Genomic DNA, 24,636 nt, shown 5'->3' with positions numbered 1-24,636 from the left:
CTTTCCTACACAAATGAAGTTTTCTTTAGTGTATTGCTAGGCATGCCTTTTAGACATAGGATGAAGTAAATAGAACCAATCCCAATTCTTTAACCTAAGCTTTAAAGAAGCTTAAAGAAGTCAAAGATTGTTTTTATTTTGACAGAATAAAATGAGCTGTAATTCCTGTATTAATACCATTTCCCACTTTGTATTAGATGGGGAAATGGGACTTCGCTGTCTTTGTTTTAATGTTCAAACTATTTGTCATATTTGGTGGGTCAGCTGATTGCTATTACGGATAGTGGTGTGCTAGGACTAATAATTGCCTTCAGTCAGTTTGTCCCTACTGTGACTTGATTATTAACTAAGCCTTATATGGATACAACAATGGTGTGAGAGAACACAACCCAGACTGGTTTTAAGATAGGGCTTGCAAAATTAATCCATGAATTGCTGTTTTCTTTTTACCATATTGAAGAGAGAACTTGTCTCTCTGAAAGTAGAGCATGCTCACTGATGCACTTTCATTGGTGTCAAGGAAGTTGGTAATAAGCTTAAAATTATATCTCTTTTTATATTTGTTTGCAAAGATCCTTTTTTTTTTGGTATTTAGAAACCCCAGACCTGCAGTCTTTTACGGGTGAGCTACAAGAGATGCCACAAAGCCCAGTCCATTTAGAAATGGTGCTTGGTCCTACTTTAAAAAAAATGATTCAGAGCAATAGATGTACACTGAGGCATAAAAAACATATATGAATTATATACAGTTAAAATACATATATAATTTACAATAAACATTTATAATAAACATTATATGGTGTTCAGTCCAGCCCATGGTTTGAATAGTGAATGTGTATTCATCATCCTGCTGTTCTGTGCTGTTTGCTCTGATAGTTTCCAATTTTCCTTTGGTTTTAGCCATCTCAAGAGGAACAACTCGGTGCTTGTATCCCTGGCCCTCCAGGTAGCAGCACATCCGCCTTGAACAGCCTGGTGGCCTCCTGTGCCTCAGCAGTTGGGGTGAGAGTTGCTGCCACGTACGAGGCTGGAGCCCTGTCCCTGAAGAAAGTCATGAACTTCTATGGCACATCTTCGAGTGAGCCAGGATCTCAGTCGGGCAGCAGGTCCCCAGGGCCTGAAGCTCTGAAAGACAGTCGAGAAGAGCAGGTCAGACTGGAATCCATGCAGGGGAAGAAGAGTTCCAGTTTAGTAGATATTAGAGAAGAGGAATCTGAAGGAGGGAGTCGAAGGCTTTCCCTGCCTGGCTTGTTGTCACAAGGTAAAAAAGCATGTTGGGGAAAAAACACTGGAAAACTTATAATAATGTGGAGGTTTGTAAGTCCACAATACCCCAAACATTTAATAAACACAAATCTAATGCTGTATCAAAGGTCTTTATGAATTCTAAACGATATCTTAGGACTTGAAAGCAGTGGAGAGAGTTCAGGCTAGCAGATACTGCATGCTAAGAAAACCAAAGGCAGGGTGGGTTTACAAATGGTCTTTCTTGTTAAATTAAGGTAAAGTGAGCACATTGGAGGAGTCCTATTGCCAAATGATGCTAAGGTATCTTTCATGTTGGTTGTGTAGAAGATAAAAATCTGTGTGGTCTGTAATTCACACTGCACTGAGCTGCTTTTGAGCCAGGGACCTGTAAGTATTCCAATTCCCACTGCTTAACTTCAAAGTTAATGACCTTCTTCCCTCACAGATTTTAATGTTGTTAATTGCTCTGAACATGTATGTGGTTTAGTTCTGTATTGATCTTGCATTTGAGAGGAATTTTAGGAATTATTGGAATCTTCAAGGTTATATTGTCTTATAAAACACTTTCTTTATAGTTTGTTTTGGTTCATTTGCTTCATTATAACTGCATAGTTCTCGTATGTCTGCTATCCTTTAGCAGCTGGTAAAAACTACTTGACATCTGTCTATTTTTAGCACCTATGTTACTTTTTCGTATTCGTAACCTATTGTCTTACCTGTCAACCTTTGTTCCCAGGCTTGAATTAAAACTGCTTTAAGAAGTTTTGATCACTTACTATTAAGTAGTGCTGTTACTGTGTAACACACAATCTGAGTGATACATTTACCAAAATGCTTAGCAATTTTTCTAATTCTTGGCCTCTGTTCAGTTTCCCCAAGGCTCTTACGGAAGGTAGGACGGGCAAAAATGAGGACTGTGGCTCTGACTCCAACCTACAGTGGTGAAGCTGATGCTCTTCTGCCCTCTCTAAGAACAGAGGTGTGGAGCTGGGGGAAAGGGAAGGAAGGACAGCTAGGGCATGGTGATGTTCTGCCAAGGTGAGATTTCTTTGGCAAATGTTTTTTTTTTTATTCACTGGATTGCTAGAAAATTTTGAGTATTGAACTGTCTCAAATTCTCAAATTTCAACATCTGCCATGCATTATGTTCTTGTTCTTTTAAGCATTGTGACATATGTTTTTTCAAACAACATGTTTTATGCTGTATTATTACCAAGCATCAATCAATTATGACATTTCCCTTTGTAATCAGTAACAGTTTTGATGATATTTTGACTTTGTCCAAATTAGGGTGAGGTCTATCATCAATTTTTGCCTTTCCTGACCATTTTGACTAAGCTAGTTTATTGCAAGAAGACTCTATGTATCTTTGTTTTTTCTAATTTGTTTTAGGGAAGAAAATAAAACTTTGAGTGTTTTTGCATTAAGAGTACCTCTGATAATATTTTTTCTTTTTCCTGCCTTCTACGCCTCTTCCCTTGCCTTATGGGTTCTGGGGATTGACAGGCTTCAGCCGCTGTGTGTGAAAAGCCTTGATGGTAAGGAAGTGATTCACCTCTCCGCTGGTGGCCATCATTCATTAGCACTCACTGCCAAATCCCAGGTACAAGTGTTTGTTAACATTTATTGTTTATCTCTGACATAATTACCATGTTTGGTCTTTTCTAGTTTTTTGTTTCTCTTGCTTCTGAACTTTTGTTCCTATTTGTGGGAGGCATCATGGAAGTAGTGTGGAATCCAAGTCCTATTTCTGCCCAAGTTCTGCATGTACCATCAAGATGTTTAAAGATTGCTGTGACTTGATTTGGTGCATTCCATTTCTGAATGTGAGAAGACAATCTGGGAATGTAGGAAGACAGTGAAAATTGAGGAAATGCTTCTTGACACACAAATCCTATCTCCTTGACTTGTGTCTGTTTGCACACTTGATGTGTTGTGCTACCACAGTTCACTATGCTTCCATGTATGTAAATATATATTCTGATGTTTAGCACTGCTTCTTACAGGTGTATTCCTGGGGCAGTAATATCTCCGGCCAGCTTGGTCACTTGAGCTCCCCAACAACAGTCCCTCGCCTCTCAAAGGTACTTTGTTTTCTGTGTTTTTCTTCTTTCAGTTTAAGGTCTCTTCTTGTACAAGTGAGTGCAGAGTAATTTCTGAGAATGACCTGTTCATGGATCTGTGTGCTATTTAGTAATAGAGCCCTTGATTTTCTTTGGCTTGTGCTGTGAAATGATCTTTAGATGAGCTTGTGAAAATCTACCCAAGAAGTCCTTCACACAGACTTCTGCTGGTTTTTGACCACAGTGATGTTCTAGAAGTGAGAAATGTGACTGGTTGTATCTTCTTATCAGATTTCACTTTGCCTTATATTTGGTTTCTCCGATATTGATGTTGCAGTGCTGAAACTTCCAAATACTTCGTAACTCTGTTTTTATTCTAAACAGTTGTTTCTAGCATTTTTAGTTTGGCCGGACCACGACCACATTTGTTGTTTCCGTATTTCCAGAGCTTTGCAGAGTCTTGGCAGTGGGTTTTCTCTTTGTTTTGAACTTTTCATCACATTGAGTGAATAGGAAAATAACAATTTTTGGGTTAGACCACAGCCTTTCCCATGTTTTCTTGTGCTCGTCTTAATAGAAAACTAGCTGCACAGTTTTTCTGCTTAGGCCTTATGCAAATTAATGTACAGCAGATTAACTGTCTCCCAAGTTTATATACATTTTGTGGTTAAATGTAGAGGGGAGAATAGTGTTCCAACTTTAATCAAGCTCACTTGATGCCCATTTAAAAGTAAAACTGATTTGTAACTGAAAGGCAAAAAAATCAGCCATTAGAAAGAAAACTGAAAGACTTTTCAATATATGTGCAAGGAGTTTATTTGTTACGAGACACTGAAGTTGAAAATTTGACCAGTTATTGCAATAGATCATCTAGGCAGGTGTATTATGTACATGTGTGACTGGAAGAGTTAAGTACTTTTCTCTCTTTCCAGCTTTGGGTGATGATTTTTAATGTCTTCCTTCCTCCCAAATTTTAGGTGTGCGGTGATGGTGTTTGGACTACAGCAGCAGGACTAGATTATTCCCTCTTCTTAGCAGATGAGAAAGACTTCCAACCTGGATTATATTACAGTGGCCAGGAGACATCAAGAGAAAACAATATGAATGAAAATAGCTGTGCTAAGAGTCCAGCTTTGTTACTAGCCTGTAGTAAGGTGAGTGTTACTTCCTTTAAGTCAATACAGATCATACTGGTGCTCTTCGGAAATAGCACAGTGCTGATGGCTTGATGAGCTTTAAGGTTGTCAAGCCACATTATTGGTTCCTAGTAGTCACATGAGGAGTACAGTGGGTGGAGGGCAGAGAGGAGGCCCAATTAGTATTGTTCTCTCTCCTGCCTGTTTCTTGGCCTTCCCTTCTGTTTGAGGGACAGGGAGGTATTTCGAGTGTGTTTAATCCATTTCCTTCCATGTGTGCATGCTGCAGAAATGTGCTCTTTTATTGTGCTCTGTTTGACCATAGTCTTTGTGTTCAGTCTTCACTGCTATCACTCTTCAGTTTCTTGTTGTCTCTCAACTGAGGCCACTGGCTGCTCTGTTCTGTGACTCCATTGCAATATTAGGCCTCCTGTTTGTGACTGGGCAGAAGATCCCTGTGAGTTCTGCACCATCTGCTTCCCTACCCCTCCCTTTCACATGAGTGTAAAGGGGGATCTGAGCAAAAACATGCATTTGATGTTAATGGGAGACAGGAGGTGCCCCTGCACAATTTTTTTCATGAAGTTGAATCTTACATGTGCCTTGAGGTTGGCATGAGGTAGGAGTGTGTACTGTGACTGCATGTCCTCTTCCAAGTTGTTTGTGTATGGTTTCAGACCAACATGAGTTTAAGGTAACAAAATGGAAATGGTGAGGGTAGAAGAGAGTGTGTCTGCCTTAGCTCCTCTGGGTATCACTGCATTGAGCACAATAGTTTGGGAGGTGTTTTGAGGAGAGACAGAGATTTAGACCCTGGGTCTGTGTCTGTGCATGCAGACACACACACACCTGTATTCCTTCTGTAAGATTGTTGCTAGCCGTTCCCTTCTCTTTAAAGGTGACTGGTAGGCTCTTGCATATGAGAATTGGCCTGTGGGTTGCTTGTTGAACAACTTTGGCTCAGTGTTTCAAGGGAACCCTTTATTTAGCAACCAAGGAAATAAAAGTAGAGCTCAAACTCTGAATTACTCTATGGCATTGCATGTGAACCAAAATTAATGAGGAACCACAGTGCATCAGTGGCACTTGTGCACACCTTAGGGAAGAATTTTGCTTTGAAGTACTGTGGGAAGCAAATACCTACTGTTAGTAATATTGCAGTATCAATAAGCTGGACTCTTACCAATAAATAGACATATTCCTGGTCCAGAAAGGACCTGTTCAGATCAGTCATAATTGTAATAAAGGCTTGTTCTTCTCTCTTCGTATTTAATAGGAGAAGTAGCTGATGTAATGATGCTATTTAATAACATTGTTGATATAAGCATATTGCAGTTCTAGAAGTGACTGAATGCGGTGGGCTGTTAAGCCCGTGATTCTGTATGTTCGCCTTGTTCCCTCCTTAGCCTTGGCCACTCCCTCGGTTACTCCCTATTTGCTTCTGTACCCCAACCCCACCCAGGGACCGCCCCTGGGCCCCTGGCAAAACCACCCTGCACTCAGACCACGCTGTCTCTCTACCTCTGAACATCGTGGGGGCAAGATGTGATTAAAGCCATCTCAATCCCTCACGAGAGACCCTTCTCTACCTCCTTTACCACCACTGTGTTGTAATGCTGCTGGCTGCCAGAGCCACATTGTGGGGCTGTCCGAAATGGACTCCGGGATGTGGTTGATCACATGGCCCTAGGAAACCCTCGCTGAGCTTTCAGGCCACAGCAGCCTGCTAGGCAGAGTCCAGCGGTTACAACAAGTGGTGCACCAACGTGAGGCAATATGTGCCCTAAGGTCACTATCTCTTAAACATGGAATGGTTGCATGAGCCACCTTAAAAGGTGGTCTGCTCATTGTCTTTAGGCTCTGTCAGAATCAGGAAAATGAACAGCAGTGGCTATAAATGTATCTTCAACTTTTGTCATTCTTGCATTAAGCCAGTATTGAATGGGTTGTTTGTAACTGAAGGTAATTAATACTATCACTTAGTGCTCTTAAAAATACGCGTTATTTGCATTACTCTATTTTTAAATTGGAGTGTAAAAAGAAAAATATTAAAGCTGCTGTTTTTTCTTTTCTCTTTTTCATCTTTCAGGTAGGGTACATAAGCAATGTGATAGCTGGTGGTGACAACTGTCTGGCCTTAGTAGACAAAAACGTAATGGGATATATTGCCAGTTTGCATGAGTTGGCTGCTACTGAGAGAAGGTTTTATTTCAAACTGAGCGAGATCAAATCTCAGGTCCTTAGACCTCTTTTAGGTTTAGGTAAGACCTTCTTTTAATGTTTTCCTTGATACTGTTTCCCCGAAGTTCCACAAGAAATTTCTGTTATGCAGAATTTATAAGTAATATTTTGTCAAGATAAATCGGAAGTCTTGCTTTCTCCTCTGTTTGGATGAGGAGGTGAAGGACAGTTGCATTTAGACAGTGTACATTCTGTTACTATTTGCACTTTCCTGATGGTTTCACCCGAAATACCTTCGTTATGTGCACTGTGTTTAGTCTAAAACTGTTGAATTTCTGATTCTGAATAATGTAGCCATGAGGTGAAAGTGCTGATAAAACATCTAAACAGCACCATGTTGTGATTCTCTCTGTTAATGGGTGCTGCTCTTTCATAAGGTAAGCTAAATTGCTTTCTGGTCTGTTACAGATAATTTGGGCAATGCAAATACAATCCAGTTGTTGCAGGAAATGGCAAGCAGGTTCAGCAAGCTGTGCTATCTCATTGGTCAACATGGAGCTTCTTTAAGTAGCTTTCTTCATGGAGTAAAAGAAGCCAGGAGCTTGGCCATCCTGAAGCATTCCAGTCTCTTTTTGGATAGTTACACTGAGCAAGTATCCAATTCCCTCTCATCTTGAGTCTCTGCAGGCTTAATCTACTGACTGCAACAGGCCCTGAGTTAAGGGAAAGTAGGTCATAAGGAAAGCTATGTAACTGTTGTATTGTTGTGATTTAGAAATATATGGAGAGTTTTACACAAACAAATACATTTTGTAGTGAGACGTATCTCCAGGTCTTCACCAGTGGAGCACATGGACAGCATCAGCTTCCCTTGTGTAAAACTCTGGGTACAGACTCTTCTTTGGTTGCTGCCTATAAGCCTAAATATTTATTACTTATTAAGAATCTTGTAGTATAATGTGATAGAATTACCTAGGCTGCTAATTAAAGCTACCTTTGGGGGTTTATTGTGGTTACAAAATGCTTTTTCAATAGTCATTAACTAAAGGTTGTCTTCCAGAAGGAAATTCTTCTGTCCTCGTATCTGCTAAACAGCTGTCATTGCACCTGTCACCCAAAAGCTGGAGCTGCTTTAGTACTCAGAATTAAGTCTCAATTTTCCTGGTTATTGTTTTTATTGGCTTAATGCTTTTGGGAGAGAAGGTCTATGCAGTCAACCTGTTTTCTGTCTTTCCCCTCAGTAACTTGTAGTTTCTGGACAATTTTATTTAAATATGACAGAAGTCTCATCATACTTAATACCTACAGGTTTTTGTGAAAAATGGCTTAACAGAGAGTCTAAAAATGTCATATCTGAATGTAGCCTTGGTTACCAGATATCTGAAAATATCTAAGGAAACAAAATTTCAAGATTATCAACTTCAGTAGTTATCACTTCTGTTATGCAGGAGCATTTTGAATGGACAACTAGTTGCAGTTTCTTTGAACACAAGCACAACAAATAACATTTTTGCTGGGTCAGTGATGAACTTATGCTGTATCACCCTAAAAGATGCTTTCATCTCTGTTTATCATACAGATTGTTCATAATTCTAAATATGTATTTTCTCATTTTCTTACATAGTCTTCAACTCCAATTTTTCTTGTAACCTGAATTTTCAGAATTGGTTCTCATTACTCAGAATAGAAAGTTTTAATTTCTTCTGCCTCAAAGACTGAAATATCTAATCTCTATTCTCATTACTGCTTGTCTGCTGCTCTGCTCTTTTGCTCCCTAATGCCTGCATGTTTTTGTGTAATGCCATGAGCATCTCTCAAGGATCAGTCAGGCAACATAAGTATAATCTGTTAAATGGGCTAAGCAGAGACCTCTTCCCTTAGAGAAAGGTGTTGGGTTTTTTTTCATTTTTCTTTTTCTTTTTTTTTTAATGGTGATAGGGAGAAGTCAGAGGTAGAATGTTGAATAGCAGGAAAAGAGAAAATTCCTATCTTGAAATTTCCATCTTAACTATAATTAGAAGCTAGCAGTACTAAGTGGTTGGAACAGGTGGTTTATTCTGTACATGCCCAAATCAGAGAGAAACAAAAATAACATTAATGTAAGCCCTCTGCATTGTGCTAATGGCAGCAGAAATGTGGACTAGTGATGCAGGTTCAGTGTTCCATGTGGAAGGTGAATGCCAGGTGTTCAGTAACACTGTTGGTCAAGTACTATAAAACTTGTATAGTAAAAGATATTACAGATGTCATTATAAACTGTTGGACATTACAACAGTTGCTACTTTCAGGGATGTTTTCATTTTGTAACTGAAGATCTCTTTCTTCCCTATATTAGGTATTGTACTTCAGTAACAAACTTCCTCGTAATGGGAGGATTTATGCTCCTTGCAAAGCCAGCAATGTAAGCAAACCTTTACCATTTTTTGGACATTTTTATCAATTAACAAAGAACTGTAAATAATGGAGTTTGTATGTGTGTAGTAATGACCATGCAGAGACTTGGTCTCAGCATACTTGAGTACACTAATTCCTTTTCCTTCAGATGAAGAGAAAGTTACCTTAACTGTGATAAAAATTAAGGTTAAAATGCTGCTGAGTTCAGTTACTTCATCTTGAAGGTGGAGAAAGGAGGAAAAAAGCTTGTTACTGGAAATTCCTTCAAAGAAATAGAGAGTTCAGATAATCATTTTTTTGAAAACTTTAGTTAAATGAGGTTAAATATTTATCATTATTCAGTGTTAGTATTTATTCTTTCAAATGTTGCTGTCAAGAAAATACAGAAGAGAATTAGCTACAGTAGATAATGTGAATTCACTTTCATTTGAATTCTTTAAGTTTATGGAAGTGCTTTAAAATGATGCAAAAATAACATTTCTGCAAGTGCATCTTCTCTGCCTGTCAAGGTTTCTTTGCTCTATTTCATGCATAGATGCTGTAAATGGGAGGAAGGAATTGTATCTTAAGGCCTGAGACAGCACACTTGAGGTTTCTAGATCATAAAGCTTTTTTCTCATTTCAGTAGTATTTTTGTCTAGGAAATAAAGTAATGACGCTGGATCTCTCACCCTAGTGCTTTGAAGAAGTTGTTGCACTGAGGGTAATTTTTAATTTGTCTGTGGAATTGCTGCCTTTCCTTCCAAAATTACAAATTCTGTAATCTGGGAGTAATTCCGTTAGCATTTATGGACCACTTTGAATGCAGTGTAAACGATGATACTGGAAGTTCTTGGAAATGCACGTACCTAGGACGAAGAATATTCTGCACTCGAGGACCAGTGCCAAAGTCTAAATACAGAATCTCCCTGCAGAGAGGCACTGAGAATCTTTTTTCATTGGTCAGGATTTTTAGGGTGACTTAAAGGAAATCTTGGTTCAAGTATAAGCTTGTTTATAATTCATTCTGAAATTGCCCATGCTGAATTCATCACATCAGTTGTCACTGTTGGGTGTCACAGCTTCTCCTACTGCAACTGGGGTCTCACTAGGTGAATAACACTTCAGGGAAGAGATGATGTGCAAGTTTTGTCCTGTTCCTTGCAAAGGGAAGTTAAGAATATCTACTGCTAATAATGAACTTCCCCCCACTCCTTCCCTGAGGGATACTGTCTTTAGTAAATGGTTAATGGTGTCAGTCCATCTTTTATGGATGTTCAGCAGCATGAATGCATTAGGTATAGTCCTGACTTTAAAAAAGTGCTAGCTTCAATGGAAGTCTCCATAGTTGGCAGGTTTTTGAGCATGTCCTCTAAAAGAGTAGACAGGTTGTACTGAGTGTTGTTTGTTATTGTTTGGTGCTTTTCAACTGAGAAACTTCCATATGAGGATCTCAAAATTAAAAATAGCAAGCTGTCCAGGGCCATAAATTTAAAATTGGGAAAAACAGTCTTCTCTCTTCTTTATTCCTAAGGCTTGTTCAATAACAGACTTCTTAAATATCATTAGCAGAGCAGGACAAGGTACAGTATTTTGTGTGAGATAACATCTCAGTAACCATGTAGTGTTCTTAGGGAGCCTTCTGTGACCTCTGATCTGTTTTGCTGTCCCTGGGGCCTGCTCTCTCAGCTTCACCTGATTCTTGCAGCTTGTGGTTTAAATGCTTCCCAGCTGGATGTGTTTCAATGCATGTGTCATATGTGCCAGCACCAGTGAGCACACACATATGACGAAGGAGAGGGAAAAATAGGTGTGCTTTCCTTTTAATGAAGAAATCCTGGATTTGTGTGCTAATGTACTGTCTTCAGAATCATTTCCCTCTTCTTCTCTGAACTAGATTAGTTCTCCCTCTTGGAAATCAGACTGAGGATTGAACAGATTTCCTGCCTTTCTCTGAGGTAGGATGTAATTTTTGTAGTTAGGGGAAGAACTGGTCTGTTGCCTTGAACAACAGGAGGGGGAAGAAATTATTTCAGTATATTTAGGGAAGTGCATTAGAGCAAAGCTAAGATTCTTTCAGGCCTTCTTGTATAAATCAACAGTGTTAGAAACTTATTACTTCAAAAGCAGTGGGGAAGTCTTTCTACCTGTTTCTTCTTTACTAATCAAGTGGTAAAGAGGAAAAAGGCGATTGGTTACACTCCAAGTGAGCAACATAGTCAATTTTCTTCAGCCAGTTTGATGACTGAGCATATGAAATTAGAAGTAAAAAACAACTCTTGTGTTGCAGTTTTAGCTACATGTCTTTACTGCTGTACTTTCTCAAACTGCATTGTGAATAGATGAATAAGCAGCATGCATTTGCCCTTATAATTTGTATTGGTTTATGATAATCCAAAAAATTATCTGGGCTCATTTACATAAAACATCACTGATGTCTGTGTTTTTTCTTCTCTTGTCCCTCTGTTTCCCCATGGTCCCATCATTTAGAGACTTCTTGAGTAAAAACCAGGAGCTGTTACAGAAACTGTCTGAGAAGAATGAGGAAAACCTCCAGCTAGTGGAAGTTTTGAATGCTCTGTTTTTCATGCCATTTGGACGACTTCATAATTATGCCAGAACTTTGTTAAAGCTTGCCACATGTTTTGAAGTGGTAGGATGGCTTTTTTATCTATAGTTCAATAAATACACACATGAAACTTAAATCTTGGAAGTAACTGTGTGAAGCAAATGCCAGGTAATTAGAAACAGCTTATTCCTCAGAGGAGCTACCTCAAACTTGTATTTGCTGCAGGGAAGATAAAAAGATCTTGTAGATTTATATGCACAATCTTACACCACCTGCACAGAGCACATGACACATAGAAACTTGTTACCCTGCCAGAGCTTGTTTGTGTGCCTCAGTGCTTAATTGCAGATATATTGTTTTGATGTTTGCCTGTTGCTTTTCAGTTTCATCTGGCATCGTTGCTGTAGCTAACCCTTGCTGTAATACTCTACTAAAAACACTACATATATATTAGGTAGACTTTTACCACCCATTTAGATGTATATAATTGCTTTGTTTTGAGATAAAAGATGACTAAACAGGAATGGTAACTGCTTGTACATTTAGCCCAATATAGTAATTTAGAATATTGTTCCGGCAATTAGGAGCACTACTTCTAGTACAGCTTGTTAAGCTGCAAGAAGGTAGATCATGTAATTGTGTATTAATCATTCTCCTTGTAACATTCAGAGACCTTCTCGTGATTTTTTAAAACTCTCAGCACATGAACAGAACATGTCACCAAGAAAATAACTCTGTCTGCTTTGTTTAGTACCCAGACCAACTGTCATGCACTTAGTGCTGATTTAATGAAGCGAGCAGTTGTATTGCAGCTTGGTTGGTGGTGTTGGTACAGGCATTCAGAAACGCCCTCAGCTCTGTCTTACCTTGTGCCCTACAGGCATCTCCAGAATACCAGAAGCTGCAGGATTCTAGTTCATGTTACGAGAGCCTTGCTGTCCATCTTAGCAGAAAAATTAAAGAAGCAGAATACACCCTTGGCTTCTGGAAGACCTTTCCTGGGAAAATGACGGTATAGTGACGACTGCCAGTCCATTAGCAGCTTGAATCTATTGCTCTTAGTGCCTGTGTCTATTACTAATGCTGCTGTCCCAGTTGCACTTGCTGTTTTTTCCACTTGGTGTTGCTGTAGTACTCTTTACTTTAGAAAGGTTGGGCCTTTACTGTGAAAGACTAAAGCACCGACCTTACATCACAATCAGTGAGAAGTGAGACTGTGTCATTTTGCTTTTGACCCCTCCTGTAGGATTCCTTGCGGAAGCCGGAGCGGCGTTTGATCTGTGAGAGCAGCAATCGGGGGTTGTCTCTGCAGCATGCAGGAAGGTTCTCTGTGAACTGGTTCATCCTCTTCAACGATGCTCTGGTGCACGCTCAGGTAAGCCAGCTTGGAGCCAGGAACAAAACCTTTTTTCTGCTTCAAACAACATTACTTATTTTTCATACAGTGAAGTTTTTGCAGTGTAAAAATAAATCTGAAATTATGTGCCTTTTTAACATTTGATTACATTGCCCTGTGGCCGGCGTGGTTTCTGTTGGCTGTTTCTTGGATCAGGGTGGTAGAAAGAGTCCCTAATGCTCAGTTTTTCCTTGTCCTCAAAGAAAGGGAAAAAAGAAACCATTTAGAAAAAAAACGGGGCAGGATTAATGGATCAGTAACCGCTGATGTTTCCCTTCTCCTTTCCTACAGTTCTCAACACACCATATTTTTCCCTTGTCCACACTGTGGGTAGAAGCTCTTTCAGAAGAAGCTGGTAACGTGTGAGTATTCTTGTGATGCTGAAATAGTCTAATATTTTGGGAGAGAAGATGAGCTTTTTGTAACCAATTATTGTGAATTTGGAGTGGAATACGATGATTGCAGCACTGTCTACCCTTTTTTCTTGTTTCAGAAAATGCTGTATTTCTAGGTCTTAAAAAAAACGGTGTAAACATTGGAAAGAATAAGGTGGTCGAGGGGGAAGCAAGTCTTCTTTGCTGCTGCTTCTTTTTATTGCTGACTTAAAGGGAATGCTAGCTGGGGTAGGGAAGAGAAGATACAATACTGATGCTTTAAGAAACCTTGGGTTTTGAGGATGGAATTTCACGGATTAAAATACTTTTCCCCCCATGTAGGAACGGGTTGAAGATTACAACACCAGAAGAACAGTTTGTTCTTGTTTCTTCAACACCACAGGAGAAGGTGGGCATATCTACGAATTTGACACTACTTCAGTGATGCCAATGAGGCTTTTTCCCCTACCTGTGAATCCAAACTGGGAGAAGGATTGCTGAGTATTTCCCAAGAATGAAGTGTTTCTGCAGCTGGGTGTGCAGGCTGGCTGTATATGGTGCCTGAGGGTAGCAGTGCTGCAGTGCACAGCACTGTGCTGAGCAGTGTCAGGGACAGGACTGTGCTTGCTGTGAAGGTGAGAGTCAGTACAAAGACAGGTGTTGGCTGAATTCTGTGATGAACCACTTTCTGTTTCAGACCAAGTGGCTGAGGGCAATAAGCCAAGCAGTGGATCAGGCCCTTAAAGGGACTTCTGACATGATTCTATATGGAGCTGGTGGGAATGTGCCAAGACAGGAACCTCCTATTTCTCGCAGTGCCAAATACACCTTCTACAAGGACCCTCGATTCAAGGATGCTGTTTATGATGGGAGGTGGCTTTCAGGAAAACCCCATGGAAGGTAAAAGCATTGGAATGGAGTGGTCGAAACCAAAATGAAGTAGTTGCGGTAACAATAAGTAGGCTCACTCACAGAAGGTATTTGGAAAGTGCAAACTGAACTGATTAACTTACATATTGGCATGGGTTTGTATTTTTTTCCAGAGGGATCCTAAAATGGGCAGATGGACGAATGTACTCTGGGACTTTCCGGACTGGGCTGGAGGATGGGTAAGATATTCTCACTACTTGTGGAGCCGGGTAAGAAATACTTTTTGTTGTAGGAGAAAACAACAAAACCTTTTTAATTAATGGTTTTGCAGTCAATCTTACTGACCTTTCTTACAACATAGTGATGCACCTTCTCTAGTCTTTTCTTTGCTATATTTCTGGTAGAGCAAAGGTTCAGTAATCTAGCAAGGAAACAAAATCGTGAATTGAGACTTCAGGGTTTGGGTGAAAACTTAGTGAGAGTATGTGATCTTGATGAAGGTAACTCTTACAGAGGAGACTGAAAGTAGGCTGAACGGAAGTTGCAGACATTATCATGTTATCTGGTGAAACAAATACAACCACTTGAAAATAACTCAATGTATTATGCAGCTTTGAACTAATCTGTGGATTTCATTGCTAAGAATCTACTTAGAGCACTGTTGAGGCTGAGAGATGAACTTATTTCCAAAGGCATTTTTATATGCATCTTGTGAGCAGACATGTCTGTGCTGGGCAGGATAAAAATATGTGGGGAGTCCTATTGGCTTCCAGATGTATTTTTAAAATAATGGGTTGGAGGGGAAATTGAAATGTGGTCTGATGGCAGACAGCTTTTAAAATTCCTCTTGGCTATTGGTATAATGTCAAACTATAAAACCAGATTAGAGCTTTGGTCATTTGTAACTAATCCTGGAGATTTTAGGGTTGTTGGAGATGGAAATGTTGCAAACAAAGCCCAACCAGAAGTAAATGCATTAGTATTTAGCTGTAATTGCTGACATTATCAAATGCGTGTACTTGTATTTCAGCATGCGTGTTATAGTCTCAGCACTTAACAGTAGTGTCTTGTTGGTTGGACATGCCCTCCAGAGAACCTTCAGAACTGGATTTTAATCTCCTCAGGAGATTAAAGTCAATAAATACAGCTGTGTATCTCATCCTTTTCAGGCATGCTGAAATTGTGAATAATTCCTTTACACTAAGCATAATTGGAAGCTAGCATCTTTTAAAAAAATCTTTTCTGTAGCAATACATGTCCTCATCTTTCCCTGGAAGAGAGTGTACTTGAGTTATCAAGAGGTGAAGAAAATAATAAAGGTAGAAGCAGTCTTAAGATTTGAGAAGGCTTATGGCCTGAGAAAAATGCTGCAATGTGGTGGCGAGAGGAGTGCTTACATCATGTCACAATCAAACAGGAGAGAGCAGTATGGACTAAATTGACCTAGTGATGCTGGAATACTTGCTTTCTCTTATAAAAAATATCATCTGTGACTGCTGTAGTTAGAGATGCACTGAAAAGGAGAGAGAGCATTCTGATTTTAGAATGGCTCTGTGATGTGTATCTGCTCCGTTAATGAAACGTATCGGTGTTACAGCTGCTTGTGTTCCATCTCTGCACTGGCAGGTATGGTGAATACAGAGTACCTAACAAAGCACTGAATAAAGAGGACCATTACGTGGGATACTGGAAGGAAGGCAAAATGTGTGGGCATGGAGTGTACAGGTAACATGTGGCACATGTGCTACTGTCATTGCAGAAGGGAGAGCAGGGCTGATGCTCTGACCAAGGCTCTGCGTGTAGCTTTGTTACATTGCAGACTTGTGGTTAGCGTGGCTTATTTTCTGCTGTGCTCACAATGCAACTTGTACAGTGGTCTGTTATTAATGTCTGTTCTAATGTTGCTGCCACCTTGCATTAAGAGAGGATTCTTTATTCTGAGAGATAAATATCACCTCTAATGGCCTTGCTTGTTGGGCAGAGGATGGCTTTAAAACAACAAAGCATCCAAAGACTTGTATTAAAGGATCGCTTTTATCCCAAACAGACTTCAGCTGTAGTTGCTGCTTGGTGTGGTTGTAATGCAATTCCAAGAAGGAAAAAGAGAGGGTTGATCTGTTTGGGGGAAGCACCCAACAAAACAAAACCAATCAAAAACTCCAAAACCAGCCCCGCAACAGAGCAGTCGATGACAGGACTCTTACTTGTTCTTTTGTTGTTGTTGTTGCTGTTCCAGCTATGCTACTGGTGAGGTGTATGAAGGGTGTTTCCAGGATAACATGCGGCACGGGCACGGGCTGCTGCGCAGTGGGAAGCTGACCTCTTCTTCTCCTAGTATGTTCATTGGACAGTGGATAATGGACAAGAAGAGTGGTTATGGAGTTTTTGATGATATCACAAGGTAATGCTTCCACAAATCCTTAAAACTCAGATATGACATGCAATTGCAAAAAGAGTAGGAAAGGATTTGATTTGCTAGTACCAGTAATAGTGCATGTCTCTTTTTTTCTTCTTTATTGCTGGGCTTTCTCAATTGATGATATAAAGAATTTGGTCTGAGAACTGCTGTTCGGTGCTGCTTCTGGAGTGAATGGTGGAGGGATTGTACTGTTTTTTTCTGTCTTGCTTTTCTGTCCTACTCCTGCCTGAAAACTAGCTCTGAATATGGTGTCTTGTTGAGGTGTTGTGTTGTGCATGTGCTGAAAGTGTTATGAATGTCATGTGAGTATTCTTTTATCTCAGGCTGTAGGACTGGGTTGTTCAGTGGCAGATAATGGTGCTCATTAATTTCAACTGATGCTCAGGTTTTCCATTGGCTTACTCTGCCAATGTAGTGGAGGGAAAATGCTCTCAGGGCAGATTACTGAAAAGATGGTCTCAGAAACAGACTTGCACTAAATGAACCCTGAGCACAGATCAATATAGTCTGTCTTTCAGTCACCAATTTATTGATTGTTTTTCTGGAAAGAGCTTTTGGTGAAAGCCCAAGGAACTGTTGTTGTTTAACTGATTGTCCACTTCAAAAGCCAAGCAGGCAAAAGTCTGGTGGGTGAAGGGAGGATGTTTTTCTGAAACATGAGCTGTTGTAACATCTCTAGTATTTCTGGGTGTCAGTTTTGCATCTAGTCTTGCTCAGTGGTGGTGGTTGTTCTTACACTGTAGTGCCATGATGTCTTTGCATATTTTGCTAAGTCATTTATTTACCTAGGACAAACTAAAGAGATATCAGCTTTTCTTGCAAATCCTCTCACCTCCAGAATTTGTAAATGCAGCAGCAGTTCATGGTGAGGGAAGAGTGTGGCATTTGCTTTTTACTCCAGAGCTACTCACACATGAAAATGCTACCCTGATGTAGTTTTGTTTCTAGTCTTGGGGAGGTTGTGTGTGTATCTTTGTGTCCTCAGGATTTTTTTCTGCACTTATTCTGCAGCCCAGACAAATAAGGAGTAGCTGCAGACACTATTGCCTGCTGTCATTGTTGCAAAACAATTATTTGAACAAGTGGGACTTTGAGTTTCCATCCTGGTAACTGAGCGTGTGGAATCTCTCTCCAAGGGGCCTTCAGCCAGCAGAGGCCCCTGTAGTTGGCAGGATGAACCAGACCAGCTTCCTGACACCTTATGGGGCCAGTCAGCTGGGAGAGACCCCTGAGCTTAGTTTAATGGTTCGGCTTACTCTGTTTATTATAAACATAATTTCTCCTGGGTACATTTCAAGGAAAATGCTTGGTAACAAGCAGAATTGTATCAAATCAATCACTAGTTTCCCTCTAAAAGCAGAAAAAAAGGCCTTGACAAGTTAGTAGTTTATTAATTGCATGGTGAAAACATTGCATTCTCTTTCAGAACAACTGTAAAAATAGGCTGTTTCAAAATATTTGGGACTTGCACTAAGTTTCAAACAACTCTAGCCTGACTTCTGTGTGCTTACATACAGAAAAAAAAAGTATTTTAAATAGTCTGAAAGAATCTGAGGTTTGTGAGCAATTTTTTAATTAAAATTTTTTTATATCATGACCTTTGTTAGGCTGTTATACAGAACTTTCTACAATATGATGTGTTTCCTTACAATTTTTGCGCTCTAATATTTCAAAAATGTCATGTATGAATTTCTAAGTCTCCCTCCTATTCCCCAAGAAGAACAGCTTGGTTTCTTTTTATTTATTATTCTTTCAGTTTGAGTCATCTGACTTTAGGTAAAAGAAATAAAAAACTTTGGCAAAACAAAAGCCTACTGCTCAGGTTCCTTGGGGCGTGCACTGGGCTTAACAGGGCTTCAGCACCATTTCAGCTCATCAGCTTGCTTGGATATGGCCAATTTGAAATATGAATTGTGAAAGTTCACTATAATTTATTTGTATCAAAAAGAGTCTCTGTTTCCATGGAGCTGGTGAAACTAAACTGCCAGACCCAAAGCAAGTGCTCTGTGACTCTCTTCTGATGGTTTCTGTAATGGTTAAATGGGGCTGTAAAGCCAAAGAAGGACTATAAATGTACTATTTAGACTCTGTCCTACTTCATTTTTCTTCAGAGGAGAAAAGTACATGGGAATGTGGCAAGATGATGTTTGCCAAGGCAATGGTGTTGTGGTTACTCAGTTTGGACTGTATTATGAAGGAGCCTTCAGCACCAACAAAATGATGGTGAGTTGGACACTGGACCCTGGGCTGTAGGGACTTTACCTTTAAGTGTGGCAGCTTTCTGAGGCAGATGAGTGTGTGTTAGGCTGTGTAAAGCTTCTGTTCTTCTAATCTTCTGTTGTCCATGCTTTTAGAACTGCCTTTATAATCCCTGCTCCGTTTTACCTAGGACTACTTCAGAAACAGCTTAAAATTGCTACTTGCTAAGAATTAGTAACGGGTTTTTCTAAAGCACATCTTTAGGTCTGTGGTCTGGCCTTCTGTTATAATTACTGCTTTGTGTTCTTTATGATTCTTTTTGTAGGGGACTGGAATTTTGCTTTCTGAGGATGATACAGTCTATGAGGGGGAATTTTCAGATAACTGGACTCTGAGTGGAAAGGTCAGTATTACAGTTGTCACTTGTAAACTGTTACCATCTAAAATAATTTAAAGGCTGTAATTTGTTTCCAGACGGCTTTCAGTTAATTTTTTAATTATCTTTTCTCAAGGGAACACTGACCTTACCAAATGGAGATTATATTGAAGGTCTCTTCAGTGGAGAGTGGGGATCTGGAATAAAAATCACAGGAACCTACTTCAAACCTAGTTTGTATGAGAATGAGAAGGACAAGCCTAAAGCACTGTGAGTGTTGAATAAGAAGTAATTTCTCATATGGTTCAGTAATACTTAGGAACAGAACTGTTGTCTTTTTTCAAAGGCCAGTTAAAAGTATTTCTTCCAAAGAAACAGTGAGGATTTGAAAACATTCCTCTTTATTGTTGCTCAGGAAATGAAATAAGATAAACATATTTTTATAGTTATTCTTGCTTTAATTGCTACTTGAATATGCAAATAGTGGCATGAAATTACAGGGCAGCTGATGTGCTGCTACTGTGCTGTAGCAGTCTGAAATTTTTTTTGTTTATATTGGAGCTGACTGTTAGAACCTGAGTTCACAGCTGCTGCTGGCTTCTGAGCTCCTGAGAAAGACTAAATTGTATTAGGATGGTTAAGTTAATCACAGACCTCTCTGCCTTCTGCCAGTTACTTTGTTAGCAACTTAATGAATTGTGTCATTTATTAATGCCAGTGGGGATATATTTGGACAGAATTGATTAGATCCTACACCTCTTCCAAGCGGTGTGTAAGAAAATATGAAGTTGCTGAATTGCAAAAGAGCATTTTAATAACTTGGCAAAGATCTCTTTGAAAAGCATCCATAAACCCCTCTGTATAGCAAATGCATTAGGGCAATTTGCCTAATTATTTCTGGGGGAAAAAACCAAAACATGTTTAACTGATACATCTTTGAGTAGAAGAAGCCTAAGTAAATTTAAAGAGGTGATGGTGAGATGTCGGTATTTGGTAGCACCACGTACTGCTTTAGCAATTGCTGTATGGGATTCAATATCTTGGAAGCGTGCTCTCATATTTCAGATTAAAATGGGAAACACGGCTCTAATATTTTTACGTCGATTACTTCTCAGTAGGCTTCCTGAAGCTTTCACTGGTAATTTCTTTTGACAGTGCTGACACCTACAACAGCATTCAAGTTAAGCAGGGCCTCCCTGCTGAACTGAACACTTGCAGCCTTCACAGCTGTCTGCTTTTTACCCCAGTAGGGAGTCCATGAATAAATGTATGTACATATTTTTGAGGATTGCTTGTGAAATAAGGGTTTCAGCTACCCTTTTCCACCTGTCTTCAAGTTGAAAATCTTCTGGTATAATTTCTGAAGAGACTTAGGGCCTACTTTTCCTGCTTTGTGAAACTGGCAGCATGGGGAAATACCTGTGTTGTTAGTTCTCATCTCAAATGTGCTGGAAGAAATATTAATGAAAGGTCTGACATTATCTGACACTTGATTTAAATCAAGATAGAACTGTTAACCCTGACAGCAATTATTTGTTTTGAGAAAGCTTTTCAAAGCCCTAAGTTTCAATATATGTCTGAGATATCTTTATCTATATATATTTATGGGAAGAAGAGCTCATGGTTTTCTTCTGGCTATAGATAATCCCTGAGCATTGTCTGGCAGTGAAAGGATGCCTGAGCTGGTTTTGCTCTCTACCAGAACATCCCTAACATGTCATGCAATGTTATCTGTAGATGCTGCTTCAGGGTCAGAAGCTGTGTATCCATCCTTGATATTTATGTGGGTAGCTATGCTAGTTGTGCTTTCCAGGATAGTGAGATACTTGGGACTTACTTACACTGTGTCCTTGCTACATGAACGTGTCCTGAGACTTCTCAATGAATACCAGTGGTGAAGATAAGCACCAGTCCTTTGTTGTACCATTTCCTGGAAGGCTGCAAGAAAGAGTAAAACTAATAAGGTTCATAGCTGTTCTCTCATGTAGGTATTAATAGTAGGCTCTAGCTTTATTCTTAGTGATGAAACTTGGTTCACAGTAGAGACTGTTAAGTATATCAGCTTTTGGTAAAACAGTGTGAGAGATAAAACTGACATTAGCCATGGGTGGTTTTCAAGCTGAATGTGTTGCTTCATTGCTATTTGATTTTAACAGACCCACTCGTCATTTTATTAGGCGGAAACTTGGGATCCTGGCAGTGTCTCCTGATGAGAAATGGAGGGCAGTATTTGAAGAATGCTGGAACCAGCTTGGTTGTGAGAGCCCTGGCCAGGGGGACAGATGGAAGGCTTGGGACAACATTGCGGTGGCTCTGACCACCAACCGACGGCAGCACAAAGACAGGTTGGCTCCTGAGAATGTATCAGCAAGCAAAGCAGGGTTGCACTCTGCTCTAAACTAGAAACTCTGCTGTAAAGGTTTAGTTAAAACAACAGCAAACTCCAAGCGAAATCATAACGTTACAACTCTGCACTACAAACCCTTTCAGAGACATACTGATGTTTAGAACTAGTTCAGTTGTTAATGTCGGGGGTTTGTTCCCTATTGTATGTCTCAACCTGTACAACGTCTTTGTCTTTTTAAACTGCAGCCTGGAATTACTGAGCCGCTCACATACTCAGACACTGGAAAGTTTGGAGTTCATTCCACAACACATTGGTGCCTTCACCCTGGAAAAATACGAAAATATAAAAAAATACTTGATAAAGGTATTGTGACTGAAATGTTCACATAGTAAGGCATGGCAAGGCATGACATCAAGTTCACTTTGTAATAGCTTTCCTAACTATTTCCATAATTGCACTCTTGTAATCCATAGTTCATGCTTGCTCATCACTTCTTAATACATTGGAGTCCACAACTAAGACTAAAATCATTGACTACCTAATAAATGCTCTCTTAAAGTCAGTTTCTGTTCAGTTACTGTTTTCATTCTTCTACATTGGATCCCAGTAAAGCATATTGAAATACTTGCTAATTTTTGCATGTTAATTTTAAGACTACTGGACAGATGACTAGTCCAAGTAGTAGCACAAATTCTTGTACTGTCTTGACTCCTGTATTTAGCTGACACATAAATTTTATAATCCAAGTGGAAATTTATTAAATATAGCTCATTTTTGAGATATTTGTAGTATTTGTTGAAAGCCTGTTGTTGGATCTCTGACCCATATCTCTTGAATTCTGTTTTTTAAATTTGTCTGCCATTGGCCTATTTGACTGGCCAATTAATATCCTTTGTCTCAGGCATGTGATACTCCTCTCCATCCCTTGGGCAAGCTGGTGGAAACACTGGTAGCTGTCTATAGAATGACCTATGTTGGAGTAGGAGCAAATCGACGATTACTGCAGGAGGCTGTCAGAGAGATCAAGTCCTACCTCAAACGCATCTTCCAGCTGGTCAGGTACCGAGACTCATTTTCACGTCAAACTACTGCTGAATTCATTAAAGCTGGCTCACCTATTGAAGCTGTCTCGTGTTGTACAGTTCAAAGGTGCTGGCATTGTGACTTGGTTTTGGGGGTTGCTTGTATTTTCCTAATCTTTTTAAGGAGTCTTGAATATTTTGTCAAAAATGGAAAAATGAAACTCTTCACACCTAGTGTGTTACATCCTACATCGTACTTCAAAATGTGGCTGTAAGCAGCACATCTGGAATACAGATTTACGATTTAGTGTCTCTGAATATTGGCAGTGTGCAAAGACAGTGTTCAAAGGGTGTAGAACACTAGTGAGGATGGGGAATCCCAGGGTATTCAATAATGTTTTTACCCATATGGCATTAAAGTTCTTACCAAAGTGGATGAACAATCTTCCTATGAAGAGCTGGCTTAGATTCTTGAGAATAATTACAGCTTTAATTGTGTCCTGCCAATCTGAAAGCAGAAATACTCCAAATTACTAACAGTTAGAAGCCTTGTCTGGAGGGAAGTGATGTTAATGGAGGAAAGGTGTCCTTGGCATTGGAGGGGTTGGCCTTCCTAAGTTTTCTTGCAGGGAGCTGGTACTGTATGTGTGTTAGCTGTGCTGTCTTAGCCCACCATATATTATTTCTGCTGACGTTTTTCTCTCCAGTCTTGCCTTAGTGCTGAGATTTGTGGGAACTTGTCAAAGTGACCTCAAATACTGTTACGTGTGTTGCTGTTTAGGTTCTTGTTTCCTGATCTCCCGGAAGAGGGCAGCACAATTCCATTTCTGGCAACGGAGACAAAAGGACGGCGATCATTTTGCAGTGGGAAATCTGATTCCAGATCAGAATCTCCTGAGCCAGGGTACATAAAGGAAAAACAAATTAAAACTAACAAAGCCTTTATTTTATTTGTTGAATTTTTTTTTCCTTGGGTGGGGGAAGAAAGCTAAACACACATTCAACTGATGGATATAAGCAGTGGGTTTTTTTCCCTTTGGTTCTGATGACAGATTCTGATAAGCAAACTTCCATGTTATGGTTGGAATAAGCATTTCATGCTTGTTCCATGCAATGGTTCTTTACTTAAAATTTGCTTTTGTCTGTTATGGGTAAGCAAGTTAAGGCTTGGGCCTGGGCTTCAGAAAAGTATTTGGGATAAGAGCACTGGAAGTAATTTATAATCTTTTCCTATCAGAGTTGCTATTTGATGGATTTGTACTTACATTTTTACTCTTATCCCTTGTAGAATAGGCTTGTGCTACAGGAAAGATTTGTTCCAAGGATTTTCATTCAATTTTTATAGATAATTAGGTTTTTAATGCCTTCCACCGCAAGCCATCCCCTCTATTTTTTTGTTGCAGCTATGTGGTAACCAGTTTTGGCTTGCTGCTCCCTGTATTACTGCCACGCCTCTATCCTCCTCTGTTTATGTTGTATGCCTTGGACAACGAGCGTGAGGAGGACGTTTACTGGGAATGTGTTTTACGTCTAAACAAACAAACTGATATGGCTCTTCTTAGTTTTCTTGGAGTGCAAGCGTGAGTATGCTGCAGCAGTAAAACAGAAACTGGCAAAGGTTATGGCATGTAATTAGATACAGCAATTAAAACAAGCCCCCAATTTTCTAAAGTATTTTCTCTGATTAAAATGCATCTAAACATGTCTTCAAGCTAATTAGAAGGGTTGAGAGAGTGAATCAAACCTTCCCTCTTCCAAAAATGGGGAGGTGGAAGGGATGGGAAGGAGGTAAAGATTGATGTTGCTACAAAATCAGAGTGAGGCATTTCAAATTAGAGTTTTCTGGCTTCTTGTGGGAGGTGTAGTTGATTCTGTAGGAAGGGCTGTTGTGTCTGAGAACATGACTTCATTTCTATAATGCAAAAAATACTTTATGACTATGTTCTCTCAGTGGACTGTGTTGGGTTTCTTGCAGGAAATTTTGGCCAGGAGCTGTATCCATCCTTGGAGAGAGTAGAAAGGTATGTTCATTGGGTCTTGTTTACATGTTTTGCCCAGTGCTT

At 39.7% G+C, this 24,636-nt stretch overlaps 1 protein-coding gene across 3 annotated transcripts in view; it reads left to right on the top strand.

The window, feature by feature from the left end:
- The window catches only part of ALS2 (alsin Rho guanine nucleotide exchange factor ALS2), a 37,657-nt gene that overhangs the window by 9,246 nt on the left and 3,775 nt on the right, over nucleotides 1-24,636 (top strand). For 2 of the 3 annotated variants that reach the window (XM_048309200.1, XM_048309199.1), the window contains exons 5-30: nucleotides 901-1,261; nucleotides 2,118-2,286; nucleotides 2,755-2,851; nucleotides 3,255-3,332; nucleotides 4,289-4,465; nucleotides 6,537-6,708; nucleotides 7,097-7,277; nucleotides 8,964-9,029; nucleotides 11,492-11,654; nucleotides 12,451-12,582; nucleotides 12,817-12,945; nucleotides 13,258-13,328; nucleotides 13,683-13,749; nucleotides 14,038-14,240; nucleotides 14,384-14,449; nucleotides 15,837-15,935; nucleotides 16,447-16,611; nucleotides 18,741-18,852; nucleotides 19,154-19,231; nucleotides 19,341-19,474; nucleotides 21,361-21,549; nucleotides 21,797-21,914; nucleotides 22,453-22,610; nucleotides 23,355-23,477; nucleotides 23,977-24,153; nucleotides 24,549-24,594. In XM_048309200.1, coding sequence (XP_048165157.1) covers nucleotides 901-1,261; nucleotides 2,118-2,286; nucleotides 2,755-2,851; nucleotides 3,255-3,332; nucleotides 4,289-4,465; nucleotides 6,537-6,708; nucleotides 7,097-7,277; nucleotides 8,964-9,029; nucleotides 11,492-11,654; nucleotides 12,451-12,582; nucleotides 12,817-12,945; nucleotides 13,258-13,328; nucleotides 13,683-13,749; nucleotides 14,038-14,240; nucleotides 14,384-14,449; nucleotides 15,837-15,935; nucleotides 16,447-16,611; nucleotides 18,741-18,852; nucleotides 19,154-19,231; nucleotides 19,341-19,474; nucleotides 21,361-21,549; nucleotides 21,797-21,914; nucleotides 22,453-22,610; nucleotides 23,355-23,477; nucleotides 23,977-24,153; nucleotides 24,549-24,594 — 3,531 coding nt within the window. The remainder of the gene's footprint in view (nucleotides 1-900; nucleotides 1,262-2,117; nucleotides 2,287-2,754; nucleotides 2,852-3,254; nucleotides 3,333-4,288; nucleotides 4,466-6,536; nucleotides 6,709-7,096; nucleotides 7,278-8,963; nucleotides 9,030-11,491; nucleotides 11,655-12,450; nucleotides 12,583-12,816; nucleotides 12,946-13,257; nucleotides 13,329-13,682; nucleotides 13,750-14,037; nucleotides 14,241-14,383; nucleotides 14,450-15,836; nucleotides 15,936-16,446; nucleotides 16,612-18,740; nucleotides 18,853-19,153; nucleotides 19,232-19,340; nucleotides 19,475-21,360; nucleotides 21,550-21,796; nucleotides 21,915-22,452; nucleotides 22,611-23,354; nucleotides 23,478-23,976; nucleotides 24,154-24,548; nucleotides 24,595-24,636) is intronic. The other variant, XM_048309201.1, reaches the window with a different exon arrangement.

Source organism: Corvus hawaiiensis, chromosome 7 (genome assembly GCF_020740725.1).
Source record: "Corvus hawaiiensis isolate bCorHaw1 chromosome 7, bCorHaw1.pri.cur, whole genome shotgun sequence".
Classification (NCBI taxonomy): Eukaryota; Metazoa; Chordata; class Aves; order Passeriformes; family Corvidae; genus Corvus; species Corvus hawaiiensis.
This window is presented reverse-complemented; position numbering and strand designations above follow the sequence as displayed.